A 14787-nucleotide genomic window follows, 5' to 3' on the forward strand; every position below is an offset into this window, starting at 1 on the left:
TTAGGTTTGGCTTTTTCCAGTGGTGGCGCTTGGAATTCCAGAGGTTCCTCTATGTCAGCAATGTAACCAGTGAAGTTGTGGGAGACTTCAATCGGCACAGGATAGAGGTTAAGATTCTGAAATGCTTCTGACATCTCGTTCATGCTGTACGGCATATATGCAAAATGCACAAAATGCTAAGTTAAAACTTTGGAACAAAGCTTAACAAATAAACATTTTTATTGCATACCAATTTGTACAACATACAGCAAACAGAACACACTCAGATCTTATTTATTTATTTACTGGGAAGTAAATATTTCTAGGTTTAAAGCTTAAAAATTTGCATTTTCTGCTACAGTAGCGAGCAGATACAGATTTGCCCATTTTTCATCTAAGTTATTTTCCCCTGGTGGATTATTATTAATTTCCTGAATTTCTGGGTTAAATCTCACTCTCTTGGTTCGGGGTTTCTTTTTCTCTTGACCTTTTCTAAGGATTGAATTCCTTTTCTCCGGTGTAAGTGGGTTTTCATAATTTGCCTTATGGACAAAGATTCCTTCTTCTAATTTGGTGGGAGATTTGGAGGAAGAGGTTCCCTGTTCTTTAGGTGTACTATCTAATTTGCGATAGATAGCAGAAATCTTTTGTTTACCCATACTGTAATTTTAACAATTAATCAGTTAATAAGCATATATTCACAGAATGACAAATAAACTTTCGATAAACTTTAATTAGAACAATGAGCTTAATCAGTAAGCTTAAAACAGTGGCTCTGATACCACCTTTTCCTGTCACGGCCCCCGACCCGGTTTGACCCGTTTCAGGAGCCGCGGGACAGGAATCCCGTGGTATTTAATTTAGGCGACAGCGGAAGTCTTTTTTAAAACAGGATCTCTTTAATAACTAAAACTGCTCGTTTCATAATTTAGGAATAAATTCCCAAAATTTACAATACTGTGATTTCTCAGGGAAATCTTTATTTTCAAAACATGTTCATTTATTTATTTACATTGAGCCACTTTTCTAAGCTGTGAGTGCTCCACGGCACTTTTCTTTGCTCATACCAGATCACCTGAAACATGTTTGGAAAAGGTTTTGTCAGCAGGGAAATACTGAGTGAATCATTCAGTTTACTGAAAACGACACGTTTGTTATAATCTACAGTATTAAGGGGAATTACAATGTTTCTGATATCAAACCAACTACCCACAGTATTTGTCACTCGACCATCCATTGGCTAGCCCATTTGTCCAATGGTGTCTGTGACTGTGGTCAGATCACCCCTTGGCCACCCGTTTGTCCAAGTGTGACGGGAAATAAGTAATGTATACAAAACCCCACATACCGGCTGTAATTTGGTGATTACATAGACTTAATCCCTGTAATTATAACTTTGGAAAATAACTTGGAGTTTTGTAAAACAGTTGATAAAAAGAGAATGACTCACATTGCAGATTTACGAGCAGAGTATAAGCTTTACTGATTAGCCTTTTAACCTAATTTAAATAACAATGTACACACAAACGGGATTAGTAACTAATTCAGCAGTTACGTCAATTCACGAGATTAAACCCTCACAACTATTATTAAGTGCAATACTTAACAATTCAATGGATTCACAACGAATGACAGAGCATAGTCCGAATTCGAACAGCACTCAAACATTCAAGTCGAAATCACAATGAATAATAAAGTACAAACTCAATTTGAGCAGCACTCGGACAATTGTTGGATAGTTATAATCGATCGGACGTTGAATCGTAATAGCGATCGAGTTATTACCCTGATTGCGGCAGCACCTCGTGATCGTGTGTGTTTAATTGTGGTATAACAGCTATAATTCAACGTCTACAGAAGCTATTCACGTCGTTCCAAGTTCAACAGTTAAGTGCCAATGTCGGCTATTTATAGCAAGTTTTGGGACCTCCTTACGGACCGTAAGCCGGACCCTTTACGGTCCGTAAGCTAAGCAGTCTAAATATAGGCTGCCTAGGCTCGGTTGTAGCTTGGGTGACTCAACTTTTCAACCAATTAGAACAAAGCAACGTTTTAATTAAGATAATTATCAACTAGGGTTTACCCCCCTCGAGTTTTAGGGGCCCTGATCCTGATTCCGATCATTCTGAAAATTTTAGGGCTAGTGCAGAATTAATTGGGTGTCTTAATTAGGGTTTCCTTATTAACTAATTATTGTCCTAACTATTGATTTTAGTGGCAGTTGTTACAGAAGGTCACTCCTTCGTGCACCTTCATGAGTATAAGGGACAAAGGTGGTCACGAAGGTCGCCTTCATGCACCTTCGGCTCAGAAGCTGGACCTTCCACTAATAGAAAATAGGCTTAATGCAAAAATTTTCAAATGAGTTGCATTTGACTCTAATGCAACTTTGTTGAACATAAGGGTTGCATTAGAATATCTACCAGAAAGTGGATTTTGTATTATGTGCTTTTGTTTTAGTGCATTCTAAGTGTTTGACATGTATGTAGGCATAGTAAGAGTGTATTGTATGCATGTATGATAGTATTGAGTATTATATGTATTGGTTTCTCACGTAAGCATGTATTTGATGGTGTATTACGTCTATTTAAAGTATACGTATAACGAGTGTATGTATAAGAATTTATTTCCATTATGATCAAAGTCTCGAGATTACAAAGGTTGAAAATGAATTGCGAATACAAGTTTCTAAAAATAAAGTACATAACATTGTAACACCTTAGATGAATCCTTTTCCGTTCGGTTCTTTTCACAAGAGACATTGTAAACCATAAGAAATTTTGTAACATTTTGTTATATATTATTTCTAATTAGAAGGGCACTCAATAAATAACAAATTTTTAATATAGGAGTGCATTAACAATTGTACTCTCTTCCACTTTATCACATAAGTACGATGTAGAAGTTTATTATGCGGTTCTCATAATTCTTTATTTAAAATTTATATACTATTAATTTGAAAGATTTTTGTGCATAGTGGGTTTATACATGATACTTAATGAGTTTTTTATACATAGTTGTGTTGTACATGATGCTTAGTGGTGTTGTACCCCATGTTTTGGGGGGTTTTTTAAAAAAAAAAAAATTGATGTTTCACTTTAAACCCAAACTACTTGATTTGGTAGTTTTAACCCAAAAGTTTTTAGTTTTTCCAATTTAACCTCACAACCTTTTTACTTTCAACTTTGATCCGCTATGTTTTTCATATTTTGCAAAAATTTTTGTTTTACGTTTAGATATAAATTTTGCGACTTAACACAGCACAATGTGTGTGTGTGTGGTTCAACGATTTTACGTTTTGTTATACGTTTCGTTCTAAATTTTGCGAGCTAACATGGGGCAACGTTGTAACACCCCGAAAACGGGTTTGGTAATCAAACCACGTTAATAATAAAAGACGGGTAAAGTACCGTTAGTGGTAAAATAAACCCGGTAAATATTATGATTTAAATAAATAAACCTAATATTAAGTAAAGGTTGTATAAAGGCTTTTGTTGAAATAAAGTTTATAGAAGGCCCGAGTTAACGGGACTTAAAATAAACTTAGTCATAAATTCCCCAAACCCACTAAGTCAATTAGGAATGTTTAATCTAGTTAATAAGTGGGAATATTATTAGAAATAAGTAGGTTGTGGCCTACTTAATAACGAACCAAACACGAGGGGCTAAACGGGGATAACTTAACAAGGTTATTTAATAAGAAAAATCGAAACAAAACACACACTTCAAGTGTGTGTTCTGGATCGAGCTCAGGGAAGCTCCTAAGGAGCCAAACCCTAGCCATCAATATAATCATCAAATTGAAGGGTCAAGCGAAGCCCAAATTCACAATCGAACGTGAATTAACGATCACCCGAACACGAGGATCATAAGGTATGTAAAATCTTGATGATTCGTGAAGTTGTAAAAATTTGATAATCATCCTAATCACGAATTAGGCATGGATTAGAGAAGCTATGGCTAGATTAGTGATGTATACTTGCTTAGGAACAAAACCCTAAGTGAAAATCATACATAACATACTATGAATTGAAGGATTTGATGATTTACCACACTAGGTTAAGTGGGTTTTAATCGTAAGAAGAACTTGATGATATAATTGTGTTTAGGATTATCATATATGATTGTAATCAAGAAATACTTGAACAAAATAGCGTGTTCAAGTACATGATCATACTTACTAGGAACCGGGTTTGTATGATAAAATGAAGATGATGATATATTCTTGATTAGAATGATGTTTAATATCATCAGGTGTTAAAATGATTAAACCGGTAACATAAGAATGATGCTTATCGGATAATTGATAAAGTATATGATCGAATAATTAATTCGACATAAGAAGCATAGGATGGAATAGTCGTAAATGATTATGACTAATCTAACCATCTTACAATTTCAATAATAGTTTGACGCTTGGCAAGCTAGGTGGAAGCTTGGGAAGGAAGCGGGTCAAACGAATCAAAGAAGAAGGAAAAGTACAATTCGGACGCAAGGTAAGTAAAACTTACATTCTTGTTAAATTATAGAATATTTCTTATTGTATTGATTACAAGTAAGATAAATAAACAATTGGATTAAGATGTTCCGACACGACATGTATGGGTCGGGACAAAAGACTACAATAAACCATGTTTAATGGTTAAAAAGGACTAATACGATTATTTAGTCATGCAATGACTAATAGAAAACGAGTTTTGGATGGTTACCTTATAGGGTAAACCAACATAACTATTAAGGGTAAAACGGTAATTCGGTCACTTGTTGACAATAACCGTTAGTTTTTTTTGAAAGACACTTTATGGCATAAGCCATAATGGGTCAAATGAGTTAAGAAATAGGTTATAAATAAAATGACCATACGGTGTAAGCCGGAGCGAGTAATTTAGACGAGATGGTAATAAATTCATCTCGCAAAGATAAATGGTCACTTAGACCAAAGGAGTCAAAAGGTGAAGATATCACCCTTTGACAATATCGACTAATGATTTTGTCGAGTTGTATGATTACATGATTAAATATCTAATGGATAGTTGCATCGCTATTACTTAGCGGCTATTAAGGCAAGATATTAATACGGGTCCATATATTGATCCGAGTCAGGTATGTAAAATGGTTCAACTCATCATTTAGAACTTGAGGTTCTATAAGAGTTAGACAAGGTCAAAAATGGATATTTGGTTATCTTTTTAGGTAAAACGAATGATCTAAGTTATAATCATTGTGTTTTGAAACCATAATGATTATTTAAACAAGACATAATTTAAAAAGTGAGATTTTGGTTAAACATACCTTTAAAAGTCCTTCGTCGTAAATGAAAGGTTAAAATTGACCAAAACGCCCTTTATTGATAAACTGGACAAACGACCCTTATGGGTTGTTTAGAAATAAGCGTTTGAATAAAGTAAACCCTTCGGATGTGTCTAAAAGGTTAGATATGAAACCTTGGGTCAAATGACTCTAAAAGAGTCTTTGTCGTAAAATGATAATTTAAGAGGTAAAACTCGGAAAATATAGATCACCACATTAAATCCACCACAAATATAGTTGTGGTGGAAGATCATTTGATAAGAAATGTGAACATATGTATTTAGAAATGAATGAAAGCGATTCGTGCTTAAAATATGCTTAAATACCCTTAACGGCTCAAAATACGCATATGAGCGAAAATGAGTTTAAGAAGGTATATGAACCTGTAATTGGAACCTAATATGATAAACATCATTGAATTTAATAGGTTCATGAGAAATAAGGGTCAAACAAACTTGTTTGTTTGATAAATACACGAACGGGTCAAAAAGTTAGTAAATATATTTTAAGCCAAAAGCTTAAAAGTCTCGGATTTTGTAAATTCAGATGTCGGATTCTTACTCCATGAGATGGAGAATTAAATTACGAACGCGTAGGAAAAAGAATCGCGTAAAAGGGATAAGTAGACAAAAAGTTATGAAGCTTTGAATTTAGAATTACGAATGAAATCGGAGCTTGGAAAATGCAGCAGCATGCTGAAACATTCTGGACAAATTAAGGCGTCGCACCGCGCGACGGGGGAGGCCTTAGGCCGTCGCGCGACGCCACAGGGTGCCAGATACGTGAAAATTCGTTATTTAACCGTTTTTGCATTGTGAACCCATTGAAATGCGTTTTAAGCTACGTATGAATAATCTAACTCATGTTTTTATGAGTTGTAGGTAAAATTCTTGTACCGGAGGACGATCAAGTTCAACAAAGAACCGAACACGTTCAAGATTCGAGCTTCCGCGCATTGCTACTACGTTCTTTTAACAACGAACCTAATTGGATTAAGTTGTATAACTTTTATTTGTAAAAGTTTTTAATAAACCCGCATTTTTATATGAATGGATATACTTAATTACCCATTTTATTCTTGATTATTATACGGAAATCGTTAAATAATAGTAAGGATGTTACAAACGTACGTGTGTGGTTCAGTGTGTTTACGTCGTCTATTTTTTCCTGTTTGATAAGTTTGTCACAACATGCGAGTACTAAATCGAGTTAGTTATTATTTCTATTTTTATATGTCGGTCTAATTTTTCCACGTTAAGACGCCGCAACTTCAATGTTGGTGGTCGTTGGCTATAGTGTGACATTGGTGCTATTTGTCACGGTTTTACACCTCTGTCGCAACGCGGGGAGCTTAATACGATATGTTATTTATATAGATACAAGTCATTTAACGTAGTAGTTATGATACCATTAATTGTATTGAGATTATTTGGTGAATTACTTATTTGTATAAGATAGCAGTGGCGGACCCAGGAATTTTTCCATGGGGGTGCGGAACATTTTTAAAAATTTTAGGCCCCTAGGTACATAAGTAAAAAAAATCAGTTGTATCGGGTCGGGTCGGGTCGGGCCGGGTTATATAAGACAAAAGAACATCAAACTAAATTTATATATTTGGAAAACACGTCAAACTTTGTACAAACATAATTAAAACATCGCCCTACGGGTTTTCATTTTTTGAAATCTATCCAAAACATCATCTAAAGCTACTTTCTTAAGCAAGTCTTTCTCTATATAACATACATAACTATCACTTAAATTCTCATCCCCAATCCGATTACGCAAGTCGGCCTTCACATTCTTCATTGCCGAAAAACATATTTCAACGGTTGCGGTTGCGACGGGTAATACGAGAACAAGCTTCAATAACCGATATACCAATGTAAAAGTAACGTGAATATTTGTTGAAAACATTAACCTTACAAGACTTGATAAACCATCCAAGTTGGCGAATTGTTTACCTTTTTTCACAAAATTAAAGTAGTTTCCGAGTTGAACCGGAAGCCTTCGTTTTTCCTCTTCATTGAAATCATATGGATACTTCTCGGCTAGCTTTAGTATATTTGGAATGTCAAATGCACTAAAATTATCGCAAGGACTCAAACAACTCATACAAACAAGTAGTTCCGATGTTACCTCATTAAAACGGTTCCCAAATTCTTGTATTTGCAAATCAAGAACCGCATTGAAGCAATTATACTCGTAATAATGCCGATTTGTGATGTTCGTCTTTCTTCTTGGCCACCTTGGGTTAACGTATTCATCAACCAATTTTTTCACCTCAAGTTCATACCTGTCACAAAAGGAGTTAACCTTCTCCAAGAACTCATTAAAACCTTCCAACCTAAACTTTTCAAGTTGGTTTTTGGTGGAAGAAACCAATTTAACCGCATTCATCAAATCTTGCTCCTTTCTTTGAAGACATTGGGACAACGTATGTGTGATGTTTAGAATATGCTCCATCAAGTGTATGTAAGTACAAAGTCGTATTTTTTCATATCCTCTAGAAGTCCGTCCGCTTGTCTACTACAAGGAAGAGTTTGACCCATTTCTACTAACCATCCAAGAACTTCCATAATGTTTAGGTATAAAGAAATTAAACGGGAAAGTGTCTTGTAAAGGGAATTCCAACGTGCATCCCTGGGCCTTGAAAGTGTCATTTCTTGGTTCAACCCACTTCCGGTACAAAGTACGTCTTCCATTTTTTCCAATTGTCTTCTTTGGCTTTCACGAAGCATATCTTGTCGTTTAGAAGATGCACAAATGGCATTTGTTAAACATGTTATCGTTTCAAAAACTCTCCAAATTGGTGTGTGTTTGTGCGCCACCGCCACAACAACTAGTTGAAGTTGGTGTGCAAAGCAATGAATATAAAAGGCCGAAACGTTTTCCTTTAAGATTAGAGCCCTTAGGCCGTTAAACTCGCCCGACATGTTATTTGCCCCGTCATAGCCTTGGCCTCTAATCCTTTTCAAACTTAACCCATAACGTGCCAATATATCATCAATAGCCGTTTTGAGTGTTATTGCGCTTGTCTCTTTGACATGAACAAGCCCAATAAAACGCTCCTTAACAATCCCAACTTTATCAACAAAACGAATAACAACCGCCATTTGTTCTTTTTTTGATACATCACATGATTCATCTACTAATAAAGAAAAAACATCATCACCAAGTTCCTCTAAAATTTGTTTAATTACCTCTTGAGCATAACAATGTTTGATGTCCGCTTGAATTTTAAGACTTGTCATTTGGTTATTCGCGGGTGCATTCTCTAAGATAACGTTAGCAAGCTCTTCATTCATTTCACCCATGAGTTCTAAAAGCTCTAAGAAATTCCCTTTATTTAATGAATCTTTTGATTCATCATGTCCACGAAACGCCAATGCGCCATTCAACAACCTTTTCCCAAGCAAAGTAGAAGCACTAAGTCTAAGTCGGTATTCACGTTTCTCCTTAGGGGTCCTATTGTCCCATTGTGTGTGTACCACTTGATTTTCGTTAACTAAATCGGCACTCATTTGGAAACATTTGTTGTGTAGATTATTAACTAAACCAACATGTTTTTTAAGTGACGCATGTACCTTTTTCCAATTGTTATACCCACCGCACACAAATGTGTCTCTACCATCTTCGAAGTGGCTCCTAAACAAAACACACGATCCGATTTTGAGCTATACTCTAACCATCCTAATACTCATGTTTGTCATACCATTCTTCCTTAAATTTTCTTAACTCGTCACCTTGAAACTTTGTTTGTGGGAATTCGATACCTCTTGGTTGATACGGTCCTCTAAGTATATATGCCCTTCTAATCGCATCCTTTTGATTCACGTTATATGATTCTATCGGCTTGCGATCATACGGATCCGAAGGAAGAGTATCCAAATCAATTAGTTCGGAAGATGTATCCACTTTCCTCTTGAGAAATCGCGCCATAACGTCTCTACTCATGGTTCCTATCACAATCAAATTAATCCATAACCTATTTGTTTAATTTTAACTTTCAACCATTCAAGCAATCAAGCCCTAGAATTGTTTAATTACCACTAAAAATCATCTAAATAACAAGATTTCATCTAAGGCAGTAAACCAACGACTAAAAACACAAGTTTTTTCAATTAAAATCATCAAAAAAACCATCATAAAAATCATCTAAGGTAGTAAATCATCAAGTAAAATCATCAAAAACCATAAAACTTACCGGTTAGTTTTTGTTCTGTTGCTCAGTCGCCGGCCGTTGCTGTGTTGCTGCTGGATTCCGGTCAGTTTCCGGCCGGAATTCTGTTGTTGCTGGACTTTGCTGCAGATGAGTATTGAGTGATGAATGATGATGTCGCTGGGCAGGAAGAACGCAGGTCGCAGAAGAAGCCAGAAGGGCGGGAGCCGGACTAATTGAAGGGGTTTGGGCTAATTGAAGGGGTTTGGGCTAATTGAAGGACTAATGGGCTTATTGTTTATAGTTTTTTTTTTATAAAAAATCAGACTTTACTAATATTTTTTTATAAAAATCAGATATAAATCCATAATATTTTTTACCTACAGGGTGCGGACGAAAAAATGCCAAGGGTGCGACCGAAAAATTCCAAGGGGTGCGGACGAAAAATTCCAAGGGGTGCGGACGGGATTTTCTTCGGAAATTAACATAATTTTTTTTTCTCGGGGGTGCGCCTGCCCACCTTGGCATGGTGGTGGGTCCGCCCCTGTAAGATAGTAATGCAGACTTAACCGACACAAATATCTTTAACACATTGTAAATGTGAATCTGATCAACAACATGTCAATTTCGTTGGCCACGCACGTGTCAATCTTCTAGTTACATATGAAAGTTTAAACATAATCCAACTATACACTTTAAATAAATACATCATAAACAAAATACAACCATATATCAAATTTTATAGATTAAACATAATCCAAGAAGTACAAAATTTATGCATAATACAACAAACACAAAACTAAACCATATCACATCAAAATTTATATAAAAGTTGTTACAAGTACTCATTTTGTTTACATCTCCGTCATTTCTAAGACTAAGCGGTATGGGGGCCGGCTTAGGCCCGGCGAGGCCTGGCGCCGGTCCCCCACACCGCCCCCTGCTTCCGTCCCGGCGTATCCGGCTCCCCACAGACGAAGTCGACGGGCCTCTCTCCTCTCTCCTTTTCTCACATATACCATATATATGTGTGTATATATATATATATATATATATATATATATATATATATATATATATATATATATATATATATATAAAGAGGTTCATCCCCCACCCCTTAGGTCCATCACCCTCAAACCCTTCCTACGTGGCGGTGATGTGGCGGCCCATCCTCTTGAGGATGGGACTCTCCATACCCTCTAGTCTAAGGGATATTTTAAATAGGGAAATTGATATTTGGCCATTAGGAGTCTCACTTTTGAATATTCCTTCTATCAGTCCAATCTTTTACCTATTTTTCCTCTACCGGTCCCCGGTTAAAAAACCCCAACGGAGTTCCGTTAAGTTTTTTTTTTCGAATTACAAATAGATCTTTTAGGGCTTTTGATCAGAACGATGATACAAGTCGATTGATGTAAAACTTAACTCGAAACGGTGCTCCAAATGACGAAAACGGTGCTTCAATTCGGGTGTTTAAACTTCTAATTAACAAAAATCAAGTCGTTTGGAGGACCGTTTCGAGGTAAGTTTTACATCAATCGACTCGTATCGTCGTTCTAATTAAAAGCCCTAAAACATCTGTTTGTAATTCGGAAAAAAACTTAGCGGAGATAAGTTTTTTAGCAGGGGACTGGTGGAGGAAAAATAGGTGAAATATTTGACTGGCAGGGGAATATTCACAAGTGGGAATGTCAATGGCCAATGACATCTATTAGAGATTATTTATAGGTTAATTTTCATTTTTAATATAATTAAGGGTAAAATTTGATATGTGACTGAAGGTTTAGTGACCAGTTAAAGCTGTAATCTAATAAATATGATTACATTGCAAAATATCTTAGGAAAAAAACCTGTTGACTTTCTTAGTTATGATAACAATAATAGCTTTTATATTTCAGTCTTAACTTTATCATTTTTGACAAACTCAAAAATAACAAATATTAAAATTACATACTACACTTTTATATAATATGCGGACCAATTTTTTTTATTTGTTCACTCATGACAATTAACCTAATTACTTTCAATATATATGAAGCAGATACATAATATCAACACCATTAACACAACAGGTGGTCATTTCTTTGACAACAATATTACAACTAACATGCCTTTGTTAAAATTACGAATATCAAACTCGTTAGACATAACTTATATATGTTAGAAGAAACAACATGTGTTTCATGATAAGCATTACAATGTGCTTAAGACAATTTATTTACAAGTAAATGAGTGATCAATTCATATTTATTAATTAAAATCAGAAAATTTTACAATTAACTTAAGACGATTTTTTTTTTTTTTTTGAAAAGTAAACTTAAGACGATTTAATTACAAGTAGATACAAGAACTAAGAATGAATACAATTGCACTGTAATGATTCAAAGAATTTGTTGCCTCCTTAGAAATCTAATCACCATCATCGCGACCACCAACATCTTTAATCGCTTGATGCCATGACTGAGGTGCATAATCTTTGTATAAGTTTTTGGTGATTGCATGATAAAATGATCATCAAAAACATCCGTCAGTTGGTTTTTGGATTCTGTAGATTCACACAACTCTTCTGTAGTGTCTGTTGCCATCATAGAGAGTTCTTCATCATGTTCATCTTCGTATTCATCAGCATGTAAATGGGGAGGAGGTGGGTCCATCTCCATACGCTCCCATTCCTCGAAATCCATACCCCACTCTTCGTAGCCTACACCCGCCATTGCCAAAGCTTCAATTGAAATCGACATAATATCTAATAAAATAACTGCACTTGTTTCTGCTATAATATGAAGTTTATGAACATATGCTTGTGTATTTATAGAGTTGGCTTCCAGCAAATATGGAAATTTCAAATGTGGCATGCACACACTTTTTGGAGTTGAAAGGTAAACTTGCTCGTGATCATGTTATTGACCATTGACACACACAAATTTATATATTAATATTTGTTATATATAACACCTTGCTACATGCTACATAATATATATTATATATAAAATATTTATAACAACAGTAAATGTATAACAAATGTAAATGTATTACTAAATAATAATAACCTATGATAAAGCTTGAAAAACTACTCACGAACCAAACTCAATCTCTCAAAAATTTAACAAGCCAAACTCTGACTCAACTCATTTACCCGATGTAGCATATGATATGAGTTTAATTGTGATGTTGTCATTTTTACCCAAGTAGAAATTAACTAATGTGAATACTTGCACTAGGGATGAGCTCGGTACCGTTCGATACCGAACCGGTACCGAAAGAACCGGTACTGAAAATCTCTAAAAGTGAGTACCGGTACGGTTCGGTAACAGTACCGGTACCGATACCGGGTCTGATTTCCTCATCTCTAACTTGCACATGTGTGCATGCACAGTCAACAACTAACTTGGTTTGAAACGAATCAGGTTGAAAGTCCAATTGAATCTTTGATTTTGGTCACGGGAATATATCAGTGTAAGGATAAGAAAAGACCAATACATCAATATCGTCAGAACTAGCGTATCCTCTTATATTTTATTTTTCTCAAACTTAATGTTTAGGCTTGACCTCAACTCCTTTAATTTAAAAAAAAAAAGCTTAAGTTTAGCTCCTACATCAACCTATAACTATTTATCTATTTTATTTTCTTTATTATTAATATAATTTAATAAGAGTTGTCCTTCTTTGTTTTATTTTTGTATATCATTTTATTTAGATTATGTTTTATTATTATTATTATTATCTAAAAGCTTTCTGATTCCATCTTAATTAAAATATATACAGGGTATGGTTGGTTGGTACAGTAAGTAGATACATTTGTTTTTATTTAAGTATATTTTAGTAAAAAAACAAAGGGGAATTGGTGTAATAATTCTACCTAGGCCTTATTGGCCATTAATAATTCCACCTTAGAATATTTCTCCCACCAGTCTCACCTTTCACCTATTTTTCCTACAATGGTCATCCGTTAAAAAAACTTAACGGAGTTAAGGTTTTTTCCAAATTACAAACAAATTTTTTAGGGCTTTGGATAAGAACGATGATACGAGTCCATTGATGTAAAACTTACTTCGAAATGGTGCTCCAAGTGACTTGATTTTGGTTAATTAGAAATTTAAACACCCGAATTGAAGCACCGTTTTCATCGTTTGGAGCACCGTTTCGAGGCAACTTTTACATCAATGGACTCGTATCCTCGTTCTATTCAAAAGCCCTAAAAATATGTTTGTAATTTGGAAAAATGCTTAACTCCGTTAAGCTTTTTTAACGGGGGCCCATTGTAGGAAAAACAGGTGAAAGGTGGGACTAGTGGGGGAATATTCTGAGGTGAGATTATTAATGGACAATAAGGTCTAGATGGAATTATTACAGGCCAATTCCCTAAAAACTAAAATACGACTTATCATATCACTTAAATACCAACTAAAAAAAGCTGATTTGTTCTTATGTGTAATACATTCATTGTTAAAAGAGTCGCCCCGCTTACGGTATGCGCATGTAATGTATATATGTGTGGGTCCTCAGGGGGCAAAAGTGAAAGTGCACTAATTTTAACGTTATTTTACTAATTTCGTGAAAATAACGTTAAAAAGCGAGGGACGGTTAATCATGCATCATGTGGTGGCGTTGATAGCCGAAAGACAAGGGCGTACATGCACTAATCGACTTTTGTACACAATTGTTGAGTGTTATGTGCCTTATGTCCAAGGCTTGATACAAAACTACTATCGAGCAAGAGGTCTCACTGGAAGCAGTCTCTCTATTCCTATAGGATAGAGGTAAGGTTGTCTACATTTTACCCTCCTCAGACCCTATCTTAGCTTTGCTATTGGTGGGATTTACTATGATGATGACGTTCATTGTTAGAAGAAAGTAACAAACATTGAATCCAAAATTAAAATTATATTCGGGCGTCCCAATTATGAGGTTCCTGTTTCGTCGTTAAATACATCATCCAACATTTGGCGACAAAAGCTAAAAGGGTCACATAATGATCTGTCGTATGATTAGATAGGGCCGGACCGTTAGGTTTTCCACCTTAGGCACGAGCTTAGGGCCATCAAAAAATAAGGGTCTTCATTTTTTAGTAAGTTATCATATATAATATATGTGTTATGACCTAAATAAACAAATTAATTGCAAAATAAAAACAGTTATGTATTTAAAAAAGACCCAATTTCAAAGGCACACTTTTTAATTAAAAACACCAGCTAATGTGCATAGTTGCATACATCGACGTATTGGTTATTCATTAGAAAATATCTTAATTAGAGCTACCATTATCATTCCCAATTCCCAGTTGTCTGTTGCCAGCGAATCACCATACCGTTACGACTTACAGTGATTTTAGTTTA

The 14787-nt window shown here is 35.2% G+C and overlaps 2 protein-coding genes across 2 annotated transcripts; both read right to left on the minus strand.

Annotated features, from left to right (window-relative positions):
* Positions 1–7751: 7751 nt before the first annotated feature.
* On the minus strand, positions 7752–9228 carry LOC110907345 (zinc finger MYM-type protein 1-like). Its single transcript, XM_022152338.1, has 2 exons — positions 9002–9228; positions 7752–8934 (listed from the first exon to the last, which is right to left on the minus strand). Exons 1-2 carry the CDS (start codon positions 9226–9228, stop codon positions 7752–7754), a joined length of 1410 nt encoding a protein of 469 aa, XP_022008030.1.
* A 2604-nt stretch (positions 9229–11832) lies between these two features.
* Positions 11833–12192, minus strand: LOC110907344. The gene has a single exon (XM_022152337.1). The coding sequence runs from the start codon at positions 12190–12192 to the stop codon at positions 11833–11835; it is 360 nt and encodes a 119-aa protein (XP_022008029.1).
* Between the last annotated feature and the right edge of the window lie 2595 nt (positions 12193–14787).

The sequence above is a fragment of the Helianthus annuus genome, chromosome 14, assembly GCF_002127325.2.
Source record: "Helianthus annuus cultivar XRQ/B chromosome 14, HanXRQr2.0-SUNRISE, whole genome shotgun sequence".
In the NCBI taxonomy this organism is placed as follows: Eukaryota; Viridiplantae; Streptophyta; class Magnoliopsida; order Asterales; family Asteraceae; genus Helianthus; species Helianthus annuus.